This window comes from Girardinichthys multiradiatus, chromosome 19, assembly GCF_021462225.1.
Source record: "Girardinichthys multiradiatus isolate DD_20200921_A chromosome 19, DD_fGirMul_XY1, whole genome shotgun sequence".
Taxonomy (NCBI): Eukaryota; Metazoa; Chordata; class Actinopteri; order Cyprinodontiformes; family Goodeidae; genus Girardinichthys; species Girardinichthys multiradiatus.
In genome coordinates this window covers 18561044-18585880 of record NC_061811.1, presented here as the reverse complement: position 1 = coordinate 18585880, position 24837 = coordinate 18561044, and the positions used below count along the sequence as shown (strand labels likewise).

The following is a 24837-nucleotide window of genomic DNA, read 5'->3' as shown; positions in this document are numbered from 1 at the left end:
ATCATTTACCAGTGGTTTTGGCACTGTGAGCAGGTGCCAGGTCGTGCTGAAAAATGAAATCTTCATCTCCATAAAGCTTTTCAGCAGATGGAAGCATGAAGTGCTCCAAAATCTCCTGATAGCTAGCTGCATTGACCCTGCCCTTGATAAAACACAGTGGACCAACACCAGCAGCTGACACGGCACCCCAGACCATCACTGACTGTGGGTACTTGACACTGGACTTCTGGCATTTTGGCATTTCCTTCTCCCCAGTCTTCCTCCAGACTGGCACCTTGATTTCCGAATGACATGCAGAATTAGCTTTTCCGAAAAAAGTACTTTGGACCACTGAGCAACAGTCCAGTGCTGCTTCTATGTAGCCCAGCTCAGGCGCTTCTGCTGCTGTTTCTGGTTTCTGACCTGGGGAATGCGGCACCTGTAGCCCATTTTCTGCACCCGCCTGTGCACGATGGCTCTGGATGTTTCTACTCCAGACTCAGTCCACTGCTTCCGCAGGTCCCCCAAGGTCTGGAATCGGCCCTTCTCCACAATCTTCTTCAGGGTCCGGTCACCTCTTCTCGTTGTGCAGCGTTTTCTGCCACACTTTTTCCTTCCCACAGACTTCCCACTGAGGTGCCTTGATACAGCACTCTGGGAACAGCCTATTTGTTCAGAAATTTCTTTCTGTGTCTTACTCTCTTGCTTGAGGGTGTCAATAGTGGCCTTCTGGGCAGCAGTCAGGTCGGCAGTCTTACCCATGATTGGGGTTTTGAGTGATGAACCAGGCTGGGAGTTTTAAAGGCCTCAGGAATCTTTTGCAGGTGTTTAGAGTTAACTCGTTGATTCAGATGATTAGGTTCATAGCTCGTTTAGAGACCCTTTTAATGATATGCTAATTTTGTGAGATAGGAATTTTGGGTTTTCATGAGCTGTATGCCAAAATCATCCGTATTAAGACAATAAAAGACCTGAAATATTTCAGTTAGTGTGCAATGAATCTAAAATATATGAATGTTAAATTTTCATCATGACATTATGGAAAATAATTAACTTTATCACAATATGCTAATATTTTGAGAAGGACCTGTATATCTGCAGGCATCTGATTGCAAGAGTCTATTATTTTGTCACTGCAATTGTGTACGGTTGAAAATCTTGATTGTTTTAAGCCTGTGCCTATGCAACAGTCCGCTGCCATTAAAGATAAAAACAGGAGACGATTTACTGAGCGTAAAAACTAGGAGATCTAACAGAGAATCCCTCAATTTAAAAAACATTTACGGAATAAGAATATGAATTATGTATAAAACATATCAGAAATTTGAAAAGACATATTTTGCAAAGATGTTCAAAAACCCTCCGGAGAAAGAATACAGGCCTTGAACAGCAGCTGTCGGAAAAAAGTGTCAGTGAACTCCCAACTGAATAAAGTAACAGTCTTGCAGTTCAGTAAAGTCGGCAGCGGCTCTACAGCAGTGTCCAGTGACACTTTGTGAAGCTGCAGAGAGAAAACTCTTGGAACCATCCCTGCAGAGAACAGGAGCTTGAAGACAAGAAATACCGTTCTGAATAGTTTATGAGGATCTGGCAGGCTCAATGATAGTTGCCATAACTTCTCTACACTAATAGGCTAAAGAACCTGAGTCTTATATTTTAGTTTATTTATATTATATCACTCCTCCATATTGTCAGCTTCCTAAAATAATGGCCTAAGTCATTTTTTCAAGGAAACACAAAAAACATCACAAAATATGTATATTTATTAACAATTTCACCCAAAAAGGTACTAACTGATGAGAGTCAATTAGATCATATAATGTGGAAAATTAAAAGAAAAACAGCTGAAGAAGTGATCTTTAAAAAGAAGGAAAAGAGTTGACAAAAAATGATTACCTTACAGTCAGGTTCTGGAGCTCTTCCACTCTTTGCTAAATGCTAGTTTAATAGATGCTGACTGAGAAACTAAATATTTGTGCAATATGTAATGCCTTGCCTATATGGTGGTAATCCTTATCACTTAGCAAAGGGGAAGAGCCCTGAATTATGGAAATCGCTTCAGTCTCTGAATAGATTTTGGTTTATCCAAAAGCAGTCACCATTTTGAAAAGCCTGTAAAAGTCACACTCTTGACTTAGGCCATTATACAACAGGCATAGTACTGCATGACCTTCTCAACTGAGAATTTTACAAAAGGTAGCGAGCCGTGGCAAAAACTAATAATTTTTGACAAAAAATGACTTAGGCCATTATTTTAGGAAGGTGAGAATATATTTGTTGGAGAGATGTTATGTTGTGTGTCCAAACATCTAAACTTCGACCTAGTCATTTGTGGTTCAATCAGACACATTACAATGCCACATTCTTTTTAGAGACTTAAGGTTTTCTCCTTCCACTCTTCCAAGTAAGCCAATGTTTTCAGTCATTTTCTAGTTGTCTTTTCACGAACTTTAACAATCACGTGCAAACTGAGGCCTGTAGAGCCTGAGATGAAGCTCTTGGGTTTGGTTTTTAACACTTAATCAGGGCACAGAACAATCTGACCTTCACAGCTCCTGTCAGTGTTTCCACAGGTGAACAATCTTTCACGCTGAAATGTTGTACACTTTAATTTAATTTAATTTAATTAGAGAAGCCACTGCTTCTCTAAGACCATTAAGATATTGTGTTAACACATATATAAATCCTCCTGACCAGCAAACAACCAAAGCCCCTCACTTATGATCACTTAATGAAAATTATTTTATTCAGCATCATTTTTGTTTCGATGTATTAAAGCACATAACTGTGGAGAAAACAATGATGGTGGGTCATGGTATATAGGGAAATGTCCCTAAACTTTAGATCAAGGAAATCTATTATAGTGAGAGAAATGTTTGTGAATATGTCAATAATAAAAGAAGCTTTGGGGTTTACTTCGGTTTTAGTCTGAAATAAAGTGACCATGGCTCTTTTAATGTGCTATCTTCTGTGCTATTAAAATAATTAATGAGAAATCACTGTTTGTTACTGTAGTAAATATTTTTTTTTTTTATAGCCAATGACCTTTTCCCTGTTGACCTTTTCAGACGAAGTGACCATGGAGGAGGTGGGTCAGGCGACCCAGCTGAGGGCTGGAGAGCTCATCATCATTGTGGTAGTACTTATTATGTGGGCAGGTGAGAACAAGATGGTTTAAAATATGAAATCAAGGTTTGTAACAGGGAATAACAAGAGCTCTACTATTTTCTCCATCTAGGTGTGATTGCCCTCTTCTGTCGTCAGTATGACATAATCAAAGACAACGAGCCCAACAACAACAAGGACAAAGCCAAAAACTCCTCGGAGTGCAGCACTCCTGAACACCCGACAGGGGGGCTGCTGCGCAGTAAGGTATAACCCACCCCTCTGCTCCTTCTTCTCCTCTCCTTGGGTGCCTCCCCTCTCAGCGACGCTGGCCAGGTGAATGGTCCCGGCCACTTCTAGACTTTTTCCACCGTCACTTCATTAGCTCTCACTTGGTATCATCTGAGCATCAGCTCCAGGCTTGAGAAAAAAAAAAACGCTGCTCAAATAAGGTGACATATGCATGACTGCAGCATTCTGCATCAACAGGACTCAAGTCATGATTTCTAATGCTGTAAGAAACGTTTTGCATCATACCTCATTTCCAAAGAGTCAGACTTTCTTTTAACGTTTTTAGTGTAGAAGCAACCGAAGAAAAAACTGTAGAATCTTCGTAGATTGTTTGGGGAACTGTCAATCAATTCGACTAGAACCTTTAGCATTAATCTGCAATGTTTAAGTATATATATATCCATGAAAATGAATAAGTTTCATGATGATCAAAAATATTTTTTATCAAGTTACTTGGAACCTGAATAATCTTTATTTCAAATGTAAGAGAGGAGATACTGCATATTTAACAGATTGAGTTTTATTGAATAGAAATCATAATAAATACAGTTAAGGAGTATAAGAAAAACCATTAGGAACTAGTAATTTTAATCATGAATTTATTTTAATTATCACACTAAGATCTATTGAATAATGATTTAATTAAGTAAAAACATCAAAGATAAAACAAAAAACTAACACTAACTAGTCTAGAGAGGAGGTTTTATAAAAGACAAAATAAAAAATTTCAAATGTTAATTAAATTGACAGGTTTGTGGGCTGTCAAGTTTTTTTTGTCATTGGATTTTGGAATGTCCCAGCGGTCCACTACTATGGATTCAGAATCAGATTATACAAAAACAACAAATTTGGATTAAAAGAAGATGAACTGAGTCCAAGACCTCAGCTGCCTCGGGAGCTGACAGATCCCAGGGAAGGAGTCATCACGAGGTGTTGATTAACCAATCAGAAACAAGTTGTATTGTGCTACACAGCAGATAACAAAAGAGGATTCTACAATTTCTTTTGTATATTCTTGAGAGTTCAGAAAGACCAAGAATGTAAACGATATATCCTGGCAGATAAAACTCTCTTCTGACTAACACTGTTCTCACATTCAAGGCTTCAAAAATATAAGAATTTTATTCAATAAAAATGTTTTTTCCAATGATAGTTTAACACATTAAACAATGTTCAAAGTAATTCAATTAATTTATTATAAAAATGTCAAATACATCATTTCTTAATTAGCAAAATAAGATTATTCATACGACAGAACCTTTAACACACTGGAAGAGATTCAGGCAGGACTCCTTGAGCATAACACTTCAAATTCATATAAAACATTAATATTTTAAAGATTCAGGGCACCATCTGTATGCAGTAAGATGTTATGACTAATCTTTCAGTTCATTGAAGGATATTTAGAAGGCACTTTAGAAAAATTACATGAAAGGTCAGATCTCAGGTGTTCTGTTCAATACAAAAGACTGCAAGAAAAGTGGCTTCTTTGAAGCAAATCATACAGATTTTAGGTGTGGTTTTAAACTTGTGTGCTGATCTGTATATTCTATAAACATTACAGCCCCATGTCATACTCATCTGTGCAGAAAACTACTGATCCAGACAAAATCTCAGAGGCATTCCCATGTTCATTAAAGTTAAGGTATTTTTTGTCAGTCTTCACATTTCTTCTGTCCTCCAACAGTTCCCCAAGAACAACAGGTTGCCATCTGTCAACATAATTGAGGTGTGACTGCCAATAAGTCTTCGCTTTACTCAAAAGACTTCATGCAAACAACGAGCCCCTTTTATGTCTATCTGCTGTCAGGATGACGCTGGGAACGAGGGACTCTGGGTGTCTTGCAACTGCCTTTTCTTCTTCAACACTGGATCAAGCTGAAGGGACTCCAGAGGAGGTGGAGGAATGAGGCTGAGCTCAGCCTTGTTTTCCATGAGAGCAGAGAGACTGCAGGAAGAGTTCAGCAGCAGGTCTGTGCTCAGTGACAGTAAAACGGGGTCACAGTGGTTGGGGTTTGGAGACACTGCAGAAGAGCCAACCCCAGGGACCAAAGCTCATCACACAGAGCCAGAAACGGTTACCGGAAAAAATTTGTATTTACCTTTTCTGGGTGGTACTGTAAGCTTCTTTAACCCCTTAGTTTCTCAATGAGCTTAAGCGGTACATTTGATGTTTTGGTCTTTATTTGTGCTTTTTCAGTAAACCTTCCAGTGCAGAGACTTTTTGTTGTTCTGGTACGTTTGTATTCCCCTCTCAGGGAATCCAGACTCCACCCATGTAACAAAGGAGCCATTCCCCGTATAGGCTGTATTGACATCAGAGCAGCTTTAGAGGGATCAGCTGGCTAAGTCATTCGCAATCATTGACTCATACATACGGAATAGTTATTTTAAGTCCAACCTGTAATTCCCCTTATCATAGACTTCTAAAATGTAACATTCCTCTCCTTGAACGAGCCCTTTAGTACCTCCTGATGTCTCTCTTTTTGAGTGTGATGGATTTCAGTTGTGGAGCAAAACTCCCCTAATGGAGTTCATTCATCTAATTAATTAACTATAAATGGGGCTGGACGTCTGAGGAGAAGAGATCCCTTCAATCAGCAATAACAGCCCCTCAGAGGAAGCAAAGGAAGTCTGGATCCTCTGGAAAAAAGGACTTACTATGAGCATGTAAGAGATGAACAAACTGGGATGTTCTGTATGCTGGAATAAACCTTGGACATCAATTTTAAATGATCCTCAAAAAAATATTTTCAGCGCTGATGGGGGGAAAAAAACAAAGATCTCGGCAAGCATGGAAGAAAAATCTTTCTCAACGGGCCCAACTGTGGAACCCTCAGACCTCTTTACGGCGTCCTGAACAGATGTCGAGACAGAAGGGCTTCTTTCAAGACTTTTTCAATTATTTGAATGAACATGTGTTGAAACTCCATGTTAATGAGGATAAGTATTGTTGTAAATGTATAAATGATTTATTTGAGGGCTGATTTAAACTCAGTAGTACTGCCTTAACAATAATTGTATCCCATGACCTATAAGATGTATGGCTTTGTATCTCACTTCTGTGGCATTATATTTACCTTTCACCCAGTATTTAAATGTTTGTGCAAAGTAAAGGGAAACGTTACAAGTATGGGGCTGGAGCAAATGGCAGGTATCTGATATGTAAATACATTTTAAATGTCTTATTTATTCAGTACTGTCAGTCTAGAGAGCCTTTTGTGGAGTATGGTTAATGTGGAAAATGTCTCCAATTGTAGGAAAATTAGGAGATTGCATTTTGGTCAAAACGGTTCTGTTTCATGAAAAGCATTTTCACAAAATCTCACCTATTTTTATGCATTTTGTATTATCCCATTATGCCATATTTAATTAGAAGAGTTAGGAGGAGTAAGCATTGAAAAAGAAAAAGTTCTGCCACTCAAAAATTTTTAATGAGGCTGCAAACAGTCCAAAACGTCCAAAAGAAAAAACACGCTGCTGCCCCTGCAGTCTTGAGTGCATAGAAAAACGGAGATGGTGAAGGTTACAGTCGAGTGGAGTGGACAGAAGGATGACTAATTTAATGGCAGGCTTTTATCGCCATTTTCCAGCTCTCACTCTCACATCTTTGTCACAACCCTTGATAAAAAGTAGAAAAGCTCAAGACCGTGCTCCTCCAGTGACGACTGTGAGCTTAAAGTCAGGCATTTGGGGCCTTTCCAACTCATTACCACTGATTTAGCGTTTGCCAAACTCGATGCACTGCAGCGAGATCAGCACTTCACAGCAAACCTAACAAGACTCAAGGTTAAAGCCTACACACATTTATTCACACAGTGGCACACTCAGATGTTTACTTTTTACCAACATTATTTACAATGGCCGATATGCCATTACGGAGAGTCCTCCACAACTTATTTAGCTGTTATTTAGCTTGAAAAGCGCTTTGAGCGGTCACTATGACTGGAAATGCGCTACATAAGTTTAGTCCATTTACCATTTGAAAGGAACACATTTTTAAAAAGCACATTTTTTTTAAGTGCTGACAACTTCGAAGACAGTGCATATCTTAATCCTTTTTTGCCATTGTAAATACTCCAATAATATTTACTAAATTTGATAGGTATGATAAGAAATTCCCTTTTTTGAAGTTGTCTAACTTTTGGTTTTGGAAAATGGATCTGTAAAGTTTTGCACCATCCTAATTTTTCACTTAGAAGTCAAACTTTTTTTAAACTAGAAACGTGAGAGCTTTTTTTCATTTCTGCTGCCTATTACATGGAGATGGTTCACCAGCAACACAGATGCCAGGGAGTGGCCACATTTTTTCCCCAACAAAAAGCTATTTGGACTGACTTAGATAAACTGTCATGGCCCCACTTTAAAACAGGATTTCCACAGATTGTTCGTGTTGAGATTTTGTATTATTCCAGACTCAATAATGCAGAATTATTCACCCTTTTAAGCCAAAGATTCACAAGCTGACAGTGGTCAGGTAATACTCTTGGGACCTGGAAATAACTAGAGGAAAGGACAAAGGCTGATGGATGGACAGGTGGATGAACAGGTGACCAGATGCAAGGAAAATCAGACAGTTGGTACATTTATTGCCAATGGTATGGTGAATAAAGTCTTTATTGACAAATACCTTTCAATTTTCTTTTGGGCTCTTGAATATTTCCTAAATTAACTTCCAGGTTCATCTCAAACTGAAATTTACGTAACGCCAATTTGTAAAGTCGAACCACAAATGTTCCTAATGAATTTATGCAAAAACCAGAAACAGGAAGTGAAGAAAAAAAAGGGGGAAAGCAGACGGATGGATGCATGGATACAACTTTTACAAGATGGGAACACATGCCTGCAAAACACATTCACACTCACATTTCTGCAATTCTCAATACTTTTATCTCAATTTTAAAGTATAAATACAAAGGTTCTACATGGGTTAATGGCAGATATGTCTAGAGTGGTGAAAGTTTCATTTTATAACAAGCAAAAAAAAAAAAAAAGATCGGCAGTCAGAAACAGATTGAGCGATGTGTAGACCGATGCATGATAGAGACCATCAGAGCTAAAGATTGAACTTTTAAATGACAGGGAACAAAGTTTGGAAGTACATGTTGTTTTATACTTATCCAGACCTGGAAAATCCTGTATTCCACTTTTCCAGGCCAGAGGGAGAAACGTCCTGACTACCGGAGGGTCGACGGGTTTGTCATTAAAATTAAGAGTCACTTAATTTTACTTTTCTTTCCCAATGAAACCTTTTCACCAATGTTAGCATGCCTGTTAGAAACGTGGTGATACTATATCAGTCATAATGCTTGTGAACTGATGCTACTAAATATGGATGTCAGCCTTGACTCACTGATCTTACTAACCTGGCAGATTAAAGGCCAAAGAAAAAAAGAAAGACTTTGTTTCCAGTTGCCTGAAGGTAAAATGATATACCGTTTTATTGGTTTGTTTTTCCATTTGAAATCGTGGACCATATGAAGCTGGCACTATAAAAAGACCACAAGATCCTCTGGATTTAAGACGTCAGGCCAGTTCAGCTTAATGATTCCGGTTCAAACTATTTCTCCCACATTTCTGTTCCTTTACCACACTAGATGGTGACGACTGTAAGTAAACAACATTCCAATGAGCCCTCTGGGGTCAAAACACTTATCAACAGAGGATTTGTCTTACTGTAACATTTAATAGGAATATTAAACTGTATGTAAAATGTGCATGGTAACAGTGGTGGACTATGATGGGAAACCTGGTTAAAAATTAGACTGGATTTTGTCCCACAGGCTGCGAATTATTTTTATTTAAAACACAGGAATGAGCTTCAAAAGCATGTTTTAGAAAAAATGAACAGTTTATTAGTGCCATCATATTTATGATCATGTTAAACAGCAGTCATGAGGGCTAGCATGGTTGAACTATTATGCACAATCTTTACACTTCAGTTATGAAGACAATGGTGTATGCTTACTTGTAAATGCTTAAAGGAAATAAAATTCTAATATTTTCCAATCAAAAGCGTTTTAATTGACTCAACTGAGTGCACACAAGCTTTCTGGGTAGAGAACATCAGGGCTGTGAAACATTTTTAGATTAAACGGGTTTACAAAAATCAAGGGAGATAAAACTTTGATTCTTTTGTCAGAAAATTCTGCTGAAATGGGAGAATAATTCAATTTTCTCTAAGAAAATCATTCAAAACCAGAAAACCCAGCAACCTGATTTCTGGCTAACCCATTTACACAAGTCAGCAACTTGTAGGAGAAAATGCAAACAAACCTCTCTAATTAGAACAGGACTGAGCTTCAACATAACAGCTCTTACCATTAAACATTTTTTTTTTCCTGTTTTTGGACAACCGGACACAGCTGCATATCTGTGTGGCATGCTGGATCAACACCAGCGCCTTTGCTGCAGTGATCCTGCTCACGAGCAGGGAAAACATATACTGCTGTACGGTAAATAGCCGCACACATCTTGACTTAAACAGCATGGATCATTCAGTGCAGGCGACCCATACTGATAAGATTCACACATGTCAAATCTGTCAGCGCTCCAATACTGCTATAGCAGGAGAACTCAGAACCAAGCTGACAATCACACAAGGCAAGAGCTGCTGCATGAACAAGGCCAAACAAAACTACAGCTTCCTGATTGCAGGGATATATATAAACATGTATACTTATATAAAAAAGTGTATGCAAAATAGTAGAGAATAACAGAGGCAACATTTAAAGTCAAAACAAGATAACATGCAACAAAACCAAGAACAACACAAACATCGATATATCATTTTATAACATTATACAGGGTTAGAAGTTAGGCCAACACAACTTGATCATTTATTCCTCACATGCTCGTTCAAAGAAATGGACTTCTTTTGAAAATTTTGGGGACTTTGGTAAAGCGCCTGTAGTGGGTTTGATTCTGGGCCTGCCATTCGCTGAGGGTCATTGTGGGCGTCTCATTCCCAAACCGCTTCTGGTAATTTCTGAAAAAGAGGAACATTTTAAATATTTCTATTACTGAGGATATGCACAAAACACCATTGCTTTGTCATACTGGGGGAACAGTTCTTATGAGCGACACAGTAGATTGAAAAAGTCATGGTAGGCAAGGCAGAACCTACAAATCTGTCTATTTGGGTCGTCATTTTGACAACTGTTCTGACAATTCCTGCTTTTACATCCCAGCAGGCATCCAGGACTTTAAAAGCTGATGTAGAAAACTTAATTTAAATGCCCCAACCTCTCACTGATTCTTTAGTAGGTTATAAGGATCACTGTCGAGACCAACAGCTTTTATTATAAGACCCAGTCTGCGTAGCAGAGGAAACCATGTTCAGTTTTCTTCTGATAATGTGCCATAACCTCCAAACATGTCCAAGTCTAATGAAAATGACATGCATACCTGCACGTGAGGTCCGAGGGGTGCTGCCACTGGGAGCCATTAGAACCCGCCTGACCGGCAACATGTGTCATCAAGTCCAGAAGTTCAGTCATGAGTCCTTCAGAACGGAAATGCATTTTGTATATCATGATTTACAGTGCAGTTAAGTATTTCCCCTGATCTTCAATGCTTCACAACGTCAACGGACATTTTTATTTCAGAGAAAGATAACCTGAGCAAATACAAAATGCAGTTGATCAAAGAAAATGTTCAAACCAGCCTCTCTTTATTGTGAAAACACAACTGCTCCCCATTGTCATGAATTAACTGTGACTAACAACGTTTTTGGAAGTTTAGCTCATTTTAGCTAACTAATCCCAGGCCTCATTATTGCCAGACATATAGTAAAGATAACACTCAAATAAAACCTTTTGACAGCATGAAGAAGGGTAAAACATCTGAAATAGCAACACTTCATGCCACAATGTAAAGAAATTCATGAACAGATGAGAGGTCATCGTTCATGATCCTACAATAAGAAACTGGGAAACAATGGCAGCAAGGGTAGAGCTTCATGGCAAAACCCACCGCTAACCCAAAAGAACCCTAAATATAATATATAATAACCCTAATATTTTACCTTCGACATTTGAAAAATCCAAATTACACCTGCAGAACAATTTAATATTCACTGGAAATATGAACTGCAGACAAGTCTAATATTAAGGATTACCAGAACAAAATACAGAGAACATTCAATAGTAAGAAGTTTCTCACCACTCTGCCAGAAAGTACCTCCACTCTTGGTTCAATCTACATCCAACAACTACTACTTCCCTAGGGCCGTCATGTGGGGTAGATTTAGACCAGTGAAGGGGATTTATCATACCTTTTACTGTTATCATGAAAGTTTCTTTTATCAATAAAATAATCTGTATTTACCGTTACAATGATAAACTCTACATCATGATTTTTCTTTAACAAATACTGTTGGGATTATTATTTTTATGGTTTTCTTTCCCACTTTCGGTTCCATGAAGGCAGAAATAAATAATATCTTAAAAAATATGATCAAGGGCAATTACTGTGTGCCATTTAGCAATACAATTGCACTTAATCTAACTTGTGTCATGAATTAGCCTGTTTAATATCTGTTATTTTTTATTTTATTGTTTTAAACATCAGTGTTTGTGTATTTAGGGTTTTACTGCAGTAGCACGCATTCACAGCCTTACAACCTAGAGCCAAAAAAGCCTGTGATGGATTTTAAACTACTTTTTTACCATCTTTTATATTGTTATGGATTGATACCACAAAATACTGTGATAAAATTTTAAGTCCAAACCATCCACCTCTAATTTATACCCTGGTAATGTAATTGGGTTCCTGCAGTGGGAACGACAGGAGTAGAAGAATAGCCCCATAAAACTTGGTAGCCTAAATATGGCCCTGCTGTGCACACACACTGGATAACGTATAAATATGTTTAAAGTTCTGCTCCTGCAAAACAAATAAACCAGTAAGAAACTATCACAATAAGGTCTCCTGTGAATGTGACCATGTATCCACAGTTAAACATTGGTATGTCTTTTTCAACAATACAGACAACTAGGAGGTCTTAAAGACATAACGTAATGCTTCATTGGCTGAAAAGGAATTTCTTCTCTTGTGTGTAAGTTTCCTACCTTGAGCTCCACCTCGATTCTCGTTCATGTGACTTCTGACAGAAAATATGTACTGTCTTTTCTGACGTTCCCATTCCATACTGTTGTCAAAGATTTTGAGTCTAAAAAAAACATAAGACGTCACACAGCGCCATCTAGTGGCAAATCTAGCTATTACAGTGCCTGTGAACCCTGGCGTTCTGGACAGTTTTTTACCTGTTTTGGTCTGCAGAGCTTGCTTTCCATTCTGGTTTGCTGATCCTCTCAACCTGATTCAGAACCACCACCTTTGATTTCACCTTTAAGAGCACAGATCATTTGTGTAAACACTACAGGCTGAAGGGAACTGAGACTCCTAATATGCTAGAGCAGCTGAGGCGACTTACCTGCACCTCTAAGGGCAACGTGGTTTCATACAGACTGTCCACAGTAAAGTCTCCAGAGTTGTAGGTCTGAGAGATGTGAACAGGCTCCCTAAGAGCTTCGGACGTCCCACTCTTCTGCTCAACTGCTGCAGCTGATTGGCATATAGATGACTCAAATATTGGCTGCCCAATATTCAAAACCTCATCTTCTTCCTCTAAAAAATGTCCATCACATTTCACGGGCCCCAGCAGCGGTCCACCCACAGTCTCACTGCCGTCTTTAATTAAAAAAGAAAAGTGCTGACCACATACTGAAGCTTGTTTGTGCCCCTGTTGCTCATGTGGACCTTCTGTCTTGCATTCCTCATTTTCATGGAGGTGAAACGAGGAAACGTACCCTCTGTCATCCTCAACAACGGCGCTGTCGAGTTTTTCCTCCTCGTTTGTCGGCTTTTGCACCTCCTGCTTCAGTGGGTTGAGGCAAAAGATGTCATCAACGTCATGGTCAAACACAGATGACATATTTTTGAGGATCTTCTCAATCCCCACCTCATCTTTGGAGCAGCTGCAATGAACATGCTCCAAGTCCACCCGAGAGCTAACGGCTTCTTTAATTTCACTCCTTAGAGTCTTTTCATTAAGCTTAGGGTACGGGGCTGCAAACGGGGATATTGAATTGTTCCTAGTAAGAGAGTTAGAGTAGTCCATAAAGCAACCGAGGTCTGGGGATAGAACATTGGAACAACTCTGCTTTTTACATGGACTGCTGTAGTCATCCCCCATGTTGTCATCAAGCAGTTTCCTTTTTCTCCCACAATCATTCATTATTTGAATTTTTAAGTTTACAAAAGGATTGTCAGGCTCCTTTGGTAAACAAGGACTGTCCTTTTGGTCACACATGACCATCCGAGAGTAGACAGAAAGAGGTTTCAGGTGCTCCTTTGTTGGTGGATTAGGCCAACTGAATATTGAGTTTGATTTCGATTCGTCATCCATGTCTGTTGAGAAAAGGAAAATACATTAAATTATGTTATTTTTCAGTTTTCTTCAACATCTTACTAAAAAACTATTTGTTTTTCAATGTATTGTATCAGGGATGCACCAGAGTAGCGAGGCAAATTCATGCCAGACTATTTCAGCCCAGTAAACAATGTACTCTCTCTGCCATTGTTTTCCTGGGCTGAAATAGTTGTTGTTCATGAATTATTATAATTATACATCCGTATAATTGTTATATCATACGGATGAATTATTCTGATTGGACCTGCAGTAAGCATAGTCAACACAACCACTTTCTCCATCAACTAACTTCTGTTTCTAATTCCTAAGACTTGAACATTAAAGATCAATAACATACAAATCTACAAACAATTCTTTCCTAATGCACTTTCCCAGATAAAACGCCTCAATCTAGTTTCTAATCACACAAAGTAAAAAAGAAATAAACTCTTCTCTATGAGCAGCCAACTGTAAAATGAGTCAAGTCTGGGAACAAGTAGGAACATAGAAGAGAAATGTCCATTTTATTGTTTATGTACTGAAATCCGTTTTCAGAAAGTGGACATTTGTCTAATTCATTTCAATGAGGAGCGTCAGTCAAAACAATAAAAAGCCCACTGCTTTCCTCTTGATTTTTATTTTTTTATACCAAGTGAAGCACCAGAAAAAGTATTTTGGTTGTTTTCATATAACCGTCATGCCTGTAAGGAAAATGTTTCACCAGTCTGGCATCTGGCCATTTAAACTGTCTGCAATAAAAGGGCACATAGCTCTTAGCACTTAAGCTTTTAGCTTAGCTTTTTTTAAACTTATTGAAATCGTTTCTGACAATATGAAAAAGCATCAGGAGATCCAACAATGAAATAAGGAAGTAAACTTACTAACAAAACTAAGGTCCTCATGTACTGAAATATTATAAAAGAGAAAATTGTTTCCACATCTAAAGATCTTCTGTTCTCCTGACTTCTCCAGGCTCATTTTTCTAGGGTTTGTTGCTGGGTTTCATATTTGATCGATTTGTATACTATAAAAAAAATGCATTGGGGATATTTCAGCATGTCTGCCATTTTACAGAGTTTCACCTCAGTTAAGAGGTGAATACATTTTTAAATGAAAAACAAATCATGATAAAGCCTATCACACTGTGAAGGATAAGCTGTCATTGAGTGAAATTAACAGAGACAATAAATTATTACTTAAATAAAACTGTATGTGTGAAGCTTTAATACACAATCACTAATTTTCTGATGCAACTATATTCAACATCCTTTTATCCAAATTGGTTTACTGATGAATGCTTTGATACTAAAGTATTTTCAGCAGTAACACAGAACCATTTTATTTGAAGTCACACGCAAAACTCCGACATTACATCAGGTTTAAGTCTGTATCAACTCTGGTCTGGTCCAGGAAGTTACCACATCTAGGTAGGTTCATATGTCTCCACTGAAAATTGTTCATGATCATTTTCTCTTTTTTAGCATTATTTACTTTAATTCAAACAGTACAGTATTAGGCTACGTTCACACCGCAGCTTGAAGTAACCCAAATCATTTTTTTCTTTTTTTTTGCCCTTATGCGACCTTTATCCAAACTTTTCACGCCAGTCTGAACAACACAGATCCGATTTTTTCTAATACGACCCAGGCCACTTGGAGATGTTGTCCTAATCCGAAACGCATCTGATCTTTTCAAATGCGACCTGTGTCTGTACGGCCCGGTCGCATTCATCCAACCTGTACGTCATCGATACTCGACAAACGTCACTATTCTGGATCCTGCTACGTGAAAGCAGGAAGAAAAACAACTTCTGCAAACACTAAGCACGCTCGCTACATGTGACGTCATTGCGTCGTCTACTGCGCATGCAGGACACTTAAGTTGTATGAATGCAGTTCACACAGGAGATCATTACAAGTCATATATATATTTGGAAATGTGAACAACCAACACGCAAAAAAATCGAATTTCACAAAAAAATCGGAATTGAGCATTAAGACCTGCAGTGCGAACGTAGCCTTAGTTTAGGTCACAACTGTACAGTTAAAGTAAAAAAAACATGCAGTATTATGCAAACATGCCACGGCACACAGAATTCATCTCACAGGTTTCTTATTAGTGGTGGGGCTTTTTACTTTATTGTGGTTCTGATCAATCTACAGTTTTTGCAGAATTAGACATGCACCAATCAGGCTTTTCCCAGCTGAAACCAATTCCTAATTTTTGTTTGAGGTTTCTGAATTTTGGTGGTGTTTGATCTGATAGTTTATTGATCAAAGGGAAAATTGCTTTTGACCTAATTTTCTGTCAAGCACCTTACAATTTTCATATGAATTTTTTTTGCTTGTTTGTCCAAGAGACCTAACACTGACCTGTGAATCATGGAGGGATATAAGGCTCCCATAGGGATGAACTTGTGTTATTTGATATACAACATAGCAAAGAACTAGATCTAAATTACACATTTAGGGAATTTGTTTATAGCCTGTGACAAAAATGCTAATTCTTCTCATTTCTGTAGTTGAATATATAAAAAAGAGAGTTTGACAGACTGATAATGATATTCTAGCACCAATATATTGATTCCTAAAGAGCTGAAGATGCATAAAGTACATAATTTATTACAGGATGATTCATCTCTCAGATCCCTTCTCACTTCTCTACACCATCCTTCCTCAAAATATAACTTTTATACTATATCTACTGGAAATGTTTAAGACTGACAGTCCTTTGGTTCTCCACTTTTCTCACAGTTTTAAACTTATAATGCACATTATATGTTCATGTCCAGGTACAAGAATTGGAAAGAAAATGTGTAAAAATGCAGATTTAACAGAACTTTTAAAAGACCTCCAAAGCTTGGAGATCTCTTAAAAGAGATTGAAATATTACAAGGACGTTTGGCATTTTAGAAATAACAAATAAAATTCAGGATAGATTAAATTTCTATTGTTGGCTGTACGATTCGCTCTCATTTGAAATGTAATTTTTTTAGAGCCATAAGTCTGATCCGCTGATGCCTGCGTTTTACATTAAGAACATTTCAAACTCTTAAAAAAGCTTTTTCTTTTTCTTTCTTAATTTTTTTTCCAAGTAACAATACTTGATATGATTTTGTATTTAATATAAGCTTGTTTCAATACTTCTGGATCATAATTTTATTTACCTAGATCATATGTACCTGGATTTAATTCAGTCAGTTTTCTTTTTGGTTAATCCTCAAGCTGAATTACACAAGACGTCCCTAAAACATGAAGGGTGAAATAATATGAGACATCTATTTAATCCAAAACATAAAAGGACTTAGATTAAGACATAAGCATTAACTTAATGTGTAGTTAAGGTAAATATCTTCAATATTTGAAACAAAACATCGACAGCTGCTAAAAATTCCACTAAACATAAACAAATATTTTAAAAACGTATAATAAAGCTACAGTTAAAGCAAACACAAATTTTATAAAAACAAATTGATTGGTGGCTTCTACGTTTGTGTGAAACACTTCCCTCCATAAAACAAGACTAACGCTAGCTTAAACCATGAAACAATTCTGGTGAAAAATACACGTTTCATTTTATTTTCTACACCTGGAAATGTACAAAGCCCAGGTCAATTTTAGGTAACGCGAATAAAAGCAACCGTAAGCAAAAGTTATTTATCCATGCTGCCATTAAGTCCTGCTTCGCGGTTTTTTTACGCTAGCATCAGTCAGTCTCCGCATCGTTTCATTCACAGCAGCTAACTTCCGTCACCGTCTTTGAAAATGTTTAAAAGCTTAACTGTAAACTGACGTTTCAACAATGGTAAAGAAGAAATATAACATCCCTGATATGAGATAAACCTACAAGATTATTATTTTTTTCTCTCTTTTTGAGAAAACCAACCTGACGAAGGCACAACTTTCCGTTCAACTCCGCTCCTCCTGTTAGTTCTCGGGCACGAGCACAGGTGTGCGCATGAGAACGAGCACGCAGAGGGCAGGTTAGAGGCGTCGCGCCAAAACGGAACTGGATCAGAACATACGCTCAAAAACACACACACGTATGTATACATTTTTATATATATATATATATATATATACATATACATATACATATACACATAGGGGCTGCACAGTGGCGCAGTTGGTAGCACTGTTGCCTTGCAGCAAGAAGGTCCTGGGTTAATTCCCAGCCTGGGGTCTTTCTGCATGGGGTTTGCATGTTCTCCCCGTGCGTGCGTGGGTTCTCACCGGGTACTCCGGCTTCCTCCCACAGTCCAAAGACATGCCTGTTAGGTTAATTGGTAGCTCTAAATTGACTGTAGGTTTATGAATGTTTGTGTGTTGCTCTGCGATGGACTGGCGATCTGTCCAGGGTGTACCCTGCCTCTCGCCCATAGACTGCTGGAGATAGGCACCAGCTCCCCCGTGACCCACTATGGAATAAGCGGTAGAAAATGACTGACTGACTGATATATATACATACAGTACAGACCAAACGTTTGGACACACCTGAAGAGTTTTCTTTATTTTCATGACTATGAATATTGTAGCTTATATTGTAACTATGAATTAACACATGTGTAATTATATAATGAACAAAAAAGTGTGAAACAACTGAAAATATGTCTTATATTCTAGGTTCTTTAAAGTAGCCACCTTTTGCTTTGATTACTGTTCCGCACACTCTTGGCATTCTGTTGATGAGCTTCAAGAGGTAGTCACCTGAAATGGTTTTCCAACAGTCTTGAAGGAGTTCCCAGAGATGCTTAGCACTTGTTGGCCCTTTTGCCTTCACTCTGCGGTCCAACTCACCCCAAACCATCTTGATTGGGTTCAGGTCCGGTGACTGTAGAGGCCAGGTCATCTGGCGCAGCACCCCATCACTCTCCTTCTTGGTCAAATAGGCCTTACCCAGCCTGGAGGTGTGTTTGGGGTCATTGTCCTGTTGAAAAATAAATGATGGTCCAACTAAACACAAATCGGATGGAATAGCATGCCGCTGCAAGATGCTGTGGTAGCCATGCTGGCTCAGTATGCCTTCAATTTTGAATAAATCCCCAACAGTGTCACCAGCAAAGCAACCCCACACCATCACACCTCCTGCTCCATGCTTCACGGTGGGAACCAGGCATGTAGAGTCCATCCGTTCACCTCTTCTGCACCGCACAAAGACACGGTGGTTGGAACCAAAGATCTCAAACTTGGACTCATCAAACCAAAGCACAGATTTCCACTGGTCTAATGTCCATTCCTTGTGTTCTTTAGCCCAAACAAGTCTCTTCTGCTTGTTGCCTGTCCTCAGCAGTGGTTTTGCACGCTCCACGATTGTGTCCCACTTGTTGTTGATTCTTCACAAAAAATTTGAATTTTATATCTTTATGTTTGAAGCCTGAAATGTGGCAAAAGGTTGAAAAGTTCAAAGGGGCCGAATACTTTCGCAAGGCACTGTACCTGCTTAATATAATAGAACAGAAATAGAAATATTCTTTATTGCCACACAGTGGGGAAATTATTGCTGGCTTTTTATTTGGTTTTTATTTTATTTGGTGGGCCCACTAATTAAAAAGTGTAGGTTAAAGTAATGCTTAAAGTAAGTAACGCTTGACATTGTCTTTCTTAAACAAGCAGGGACTTCCCTGAAAAAGAACTTGCTTGGATGGCAGTATATGTTGCTTCAAAAGCTGTATGCACCTTTCAGCATTAATGGTGCCTTCACAGATGTTCAAGTTACTATAACAATATGTTCAATAACAATCTGGATAGTCCATTTGCTTTTTTTTTACATGTCCTGTCCGGCAGAGAAGAACTCAGAATTGTTGTCTGAGTGCCAGGAAAAACCCCAATAGATTTACTTTAAAAAGTAGAGCATTACAGCTAACGCTATATTGCGCCACTTGATATGTATATAAAAAGAAACTTTATTAAAAACTGCTTTGGGATCATTTCAAATGTAATGAACACGGAAACAAAAATGAAAAGAAAAAACGGCAAGAAAGAGAGAGATGTGGGGCAAAAAGGAAAAAAAGAATGCTTTTACACCAGCAGAAACATATCTAACAACAGCAATGTTACCAAAAACGTGTACGGTACTAATGAATGCAAGATGTATTTAGTGGTAACTGCTGCTCAAATAGAACATCCGTGTATCTGTTAACACCTGAAGCCAAGCAGCGGTGGATGTAAGTTTGAGCGCGCATGAGTACATAAGGTTTCTCCATAAAAATATGCAATAGCTAGTGTTAGGAGCCAGTGCGCCAAAGACCGGGCACCTCGACAACACCACACCCCAGCCCCAGAGGCAACCAGCATGCTAGCCGCACACACTCCCGCACAGCATACACTGCCACACCGAGCAGGCTGGCCAGCCCCCTGCACCACAGCGAAGCCAAACCCCAATCACTGCCGCACACTGACCGGCCAAGACCTTCTCACCGGAACCCGACACCCCCCAGTTGACGGATCGTGCACCAAAGCAAGGGACCGAGATCCAAAAAATTTTATAAGTGTCTAAGTTGCACATTAAAATTGGGGCCCAGGCTCCCACGGGACTGCAGAGATGGAAAACCCTCGAGGCAGTCCTGTACCCCAAGGCCCTACATGAGTGGTGGTGTGATGAAGCGAATGGATGGAGATGTCCAGGGATGGGAAAGGAAGGACTGGGGGTACTTGTTCATAAAGTGGTAAACCTCGCCCCATCCTCACTTGTATTTGACTGAGTCTTTTGGGGATGCTCCTTTTATACCCAATCAGGACACTCATCTGTTTCTAATTAACATCTCCACCAGAGGAATGTTCCAACCAGGTGTTTTTTGAGCATTCCTGAACTTTCCAAGTCTTTTGTTCCCCCTGTCCCAGTTTTTTTTGGAAGCATGTTGGAAGCATCATATTCAAATGAGTGAATAAGTTTATCAGTTTGTACATTAAATATCTTATCTTTGTAGTGTATTCAATTGCATGTATTTTGAACAGGATTTGCAAACTATTGTATTCTGTTTTTATTTACATTTTACACAACGTCCCAGTTTCAATAGAACTGGGATTGTACTTTTACACACTCAAGATCTGATATTTGTTTTGGGGACTGTTCAATATAAATAAATGCATGTAAGAGTTTAAAAAGATAAGGAATTGCCAATTTATGACAAAAGAGTGAGTAAGTAGTTTCCTAATTTGAAAGGTATATAAATTGGTTTATCAAAAACTATTCTAGTTTTGGTGAATTGTTTTAGGTTTGAGAAAGAAATGTAAACACTTGTATTTTCTTTCAAATTTTTCAGCCAGACGTAAGGTCTGTGGGGAATATTTTAAATGTGTATTTTAGATTTTGTTTGTATATATTTTACTTTTAAATATTGGTAAATAAATACTTTAACTTTTCAAAAGTCTCATTATTTGTGGGTCAGATAGAATGTGGTTAGTTAGTTTGATTAATGGAGAAACATTGTGCCTTCATAAGGGGCAAAGTGTTGAACCCAAAAGTTAATGTAGCCATTGATGCATAATCCCATGGGACTGAGTGCTCACCTCCAGTGGACAGTTAAGGGACACCATTCGTTCCCATTACCAACAGACACAAACATCAACAGTAGAAAGAAAAAAAAAAAAAGTCACATGACTTCTGCATCATTTACAGTAATCGGGTTCATTCCCAGAAATCACGGCTCCTTCTCTTCCTATAAACACTAAGGTATAAATGTTCCTATGGCAGCAGTTGTACAAAACAGAAATATTTTACAAAGAGGATGCATTCTTCACACTCCTGTCAGCTAGAGAAATGACCTATAGTAACCCTTGTGTTGAGATTTGAACTTTTCCCCTTCTGGCTCTTGCTCATTTTCTGCTCCAGGCATCTCATTGGTTCATACTGATCACCCCACATGTAGCTGTTTAAAAGCACCTGCATACTCAGTGTAAACAGTATGTAGCAAATCTGTCATCAGAAACCTGAGTAAGCTTCTATTACTATTTTTGTTTGTGATCCTGAACTGCAGCTGCTGGTATGTTTAGGTAATTTAAGTTATGAACTCCTATGTGCCAAATACTGTATGTGAAGAGAAGTTGCACTCTGGGTTTCAAGTTACAGCGAGATGTCGTCAGCATTAAAGAAAAAACCTATTTCCTGAATGTGTAATGCCACGCTGCCTCCTTAATCTTCACTGGCTAAAAACAATCATCCGATATGTCATGCTGCCTAAACACATCCACAGCTCTTACATTGTAACACCTTTTTTTTTTTTTTTCCTGTTGTATTGAAAACCCCTCACAGCAACTTCCTGTATGGTTAACAAAATTCTTAGCTTTTCAAGTGGATATTTATTGTGTGATTTTCAGAAAGTACATGCACAGATACAGAGAAACATACAAGCATGGTTACATAAGGCACAATGAGTAAACAGAGCAGCTAATGAAGTACATAAATTTGAAACTAAATCCAAATGCTACTGTAATTTAAGCTTATACACCAAATACTCTGTATTTATAATAGTTTATACTATATACACTTCATATTAATGCTGATATTTCATTATTGTTATATTATTAACAGATATGAATATTAACTTTATAATATACGCTGATCGGGCATAATATTATGACCAGATCAAGGTATATAGATATAATTATTTAGCTTCCACAGCTTTAGGTCCTATCGCTAACAGTGTGTATGCATGTGTGTGTGAGGGGGCGGGGGTGGTTATGACTCCTGTTCTGCTATTGGGTCTCAGAGTGCACGCCCTGGTGCATCAAAGAGGCTTCCACAGCCTCGTTAAATTTTCACCTGCGCACCATCAAATCATCAAGGCAGAGTTTCAATATCAACTTAAACTGGTGCTTGTGATACGTTTGCAACACAAAAACACGATTGCCTTGGTAGAATTTGCTCCCTTGATAACAGGCCGCATAAAAATACGAAAACATTTCATAAAAATGTCACTAAACAGTAGACCACAGCTTCAGATATATCTAATCGCCCCCACAACCTCAAACACAATTAAGCAGTTATAGAAAATAGATTGATGAATGGATGGGCATTCCTTTAACTGATTCTTGTTTTGCGTCTATTCTCTTTCTAGACCTCAGGTGGCGTTACATCAATGTTCTTCATTTTCACTTTCATGTAAAGGCCTCCACACTGGCTGTAGCTGCTTGTCCTGACAATGAGAACAGAGCTTTGTTTCAATCTCGTGTTGTTTAATGAGTTGAAATAATGAAAAAAAATAACAACATACCTCCATATTTTTTTCCTGAACTTGAGGCACAGAGCAAATACAACCAGCACAACACATATGGGTACAACTGCAAGCCATATATTTGACGGTCCATCTATTAACAGATAGTATTATAAAGATTAGCACCACGAAAAGCATGAGGAAACATTTTCTTTTAGCCTGATATGCTGCTTGAATAGAGTAAATGTTAGTGATAGTCTTATTCTGCAGCATCCCACATATGAATTGAAAATGTACTTTATGAATAAACAGAAGCTCTGGTAGTTCAATTGAACTCTAAGTCATATAGGAACTTGAAGAAAAATGATGCAACATGGCATTATTAACATACAGCCACAAAAAAGGAACAGCCAAACTGCTGACCTTTTCCCTTGGCTCAGGTAGACATACAGGTCTATAGAAAAATTTTCCCCAGCTTTGATCCAAATATTATACATGGATTAGTAGTGAAGTCAGTCCTGCTGTGTGTTTGAACTGACCTTCTTCTCTATGGTTGATGTCCTTGCCATTGCAGGTTACTGTGAAAACAAGGCATCTACTTGATTAAAACTACCTACTGAATAAAAATTCTAATTTTATTTTCTAACAAACTGAGAAATGATACTCACCGGTACAGTTAGCTATGTAATCAACCATAGTCGCCTGAAGGGATATACATAACAGAGTTCAATGTTATCAGTCCATTTTCTTAATTCATACATTATCTGAATGTACACTAAAGTTCTTCTGAATGTGTGTAGCAATGTCATTCTATATCATTAAAGCTGATTACCTTTAAAATACAGTGGTGTTTGCAAATAATGCCCTCGAGACATTGCGAGGTGGTCAGGGAGTTGATGCTGCTATTCACCACTGGTGGAATTTGACTGAAGTTGTCAGCAATTGTGAAGTCCTAAAATCAACATGTAAGAAGAAAATATTAGACCGTTAGATGATAATACTGAACATATTTGTTTGCAGGGGCTGCATGGTGGTGCAGCTGGTAGCACTGTTGCCTTGTAGCAACAAGGCCCTGGGTTTGACTCCCGGCCGGGGGTCTTTCTGCATGGAGTTTGCACGTTCTCCCTGTGCATCCGTGGGTTCTCTCCAGGTACTCCGGCTTTCTCCCACAGTCCAAAAACATAACTGTTAGGTTAACTGGTCTCTCTAAATTGCCCTTAGGTGTGAATGGGTGTGTGGATGGTTGTGTGTCTCTGTGCTGCCCTGCAATGGACTGGCGACCAGTCCAGGGTGTAACCCGCCTCTCGCCCGTAGACTGCTGGAGATAGGCACCAGCTCCCCCAGCGACCCACTATGGAAGGAGCGGGTATAGAAAATGGATGGATGGATGTTAGTTTGCACTGCTTTACTAATAACCACAGCTTTTCGTTTTTGCTGATTATTTAATTAGAATAATAATAAGTTACATTCTGACCACCTTTTGTTTCCTTAAAACTGTGACAAATTCAACTATGGGAAAAAAAACTGGTCATGTGAATAGGAAGTTCAACTGTTGAGATACCATAGCTCATAACTTACAGATCCATTAATCCAAAGAAAATCGCAGACGAAGGCGTTTCCATCTTGCCCACGAGAGTCAGTAATGGTGTAAGACATCAGGTTACCATTTTGCCTGACAGTGCAGTTAAGCTTCTCAGCCTTGATCAGCTGGAGAAAGCAACCTGGAAACAAAGGAAAATAAAATAAAAATATGTTTTCAGTGTGGTTACTTTGCGATTGGTCAATATAATTATCAAACAAAGAAGCGCCAAAGTTGTTAACCTACAAAAGCAACAAATTGTCACATGTTGGCAATGGAGAGCAGTGGTTCTCCACAGGACTTGGACTCTTATAAATT

At 38.5% G+C, this 24837-nt stretch overlaps 2 protein-coding genes across 4 annotated transcripts in view; one reads left to right on the top strand and one right to left on the bottom strand.

The window, feature by feature from the left end:
- fndc5a (fibronectin type III domain containing 5a) overlaps positions 1-9384 on the top strand; it is a 53503-nt gene extending 44119 nt beyond the window's left edge. The window contains exons 4-6 of one of the 3 annotated variants that reach the window (XR_007035134.1): positions 3048-3137; positions 3218-3598; positions 5063-9384. Coding sequence is in view for 1 of the 3 variants with exons in the window: in XM_047345782.1 (XP_047201738.1) it covers positions 3048-3137; positions 3218-3351; positions 5063-5110 (272 nt within the window). In the remaining 2 variants the exon portion in view is untranslated. The remainder of the gene's footprint in view (positions 1-3047; positions 3138-3217; positions 3599-5062) is intronic. The other 2 variants (XR_007035133.1, XM_047345782.1) reach the window with 2 other exon arrangements.
- Positions 9385-10153: 769 nt separating this feature from the next.
- On the bottom strand, positions 10154-17802 carry LOC124855736. Its single transcript, XM_047345781.1, has 6 exons — positions 17675-17802; positions 12812-13788; positions 12642-12724; positions 12447-12547; positions 10783-10879; positions 10154-10363 (listed from the first exon to the last, which is right to left on the bottom strand). The coding sequence occupies exons 2-6, from the start codon at positions 13784-13786 to the stop codon at positions 10234-10236; spliced, it is 1386 nt and encodes a 461-aa protein (XP_047201737.1). The 5' UTR covers positions 13787-13788; positions 17675-17802; the 3' UTR covers positions 10154-10233.
- Positions 17803-24837: the final 7035 nt, after the last annotated feature.

What these genes read in the sequence shown, in the direction of transcription:
- LOC124855736 (XM_047345781.1), bottom strand. Translation starts at nt 13,786, where the DNA reads ATGGATGACGAATCGAAATCAAACTCAATATTCAGTTGGCCTAATCCA. An exon ending in AGCTCTGCAGACCAAAACAG is followed by an intron (nt 12,548 to 12,641) that starts GTAAAAAACTGT and finishes TGTTTTTTTTAG; the next exon opens with ACTCAAAATCTTTGACAACA. An exon ending in GAATCGAGGTGGAGCTCAAG is followed by an intron (nt 10,880 to 12,446) that starts GTAGGAAACTTA and finishes TCCGTTCTGAAG; the next exon opens with GACTCATGACTGAACTTCTG.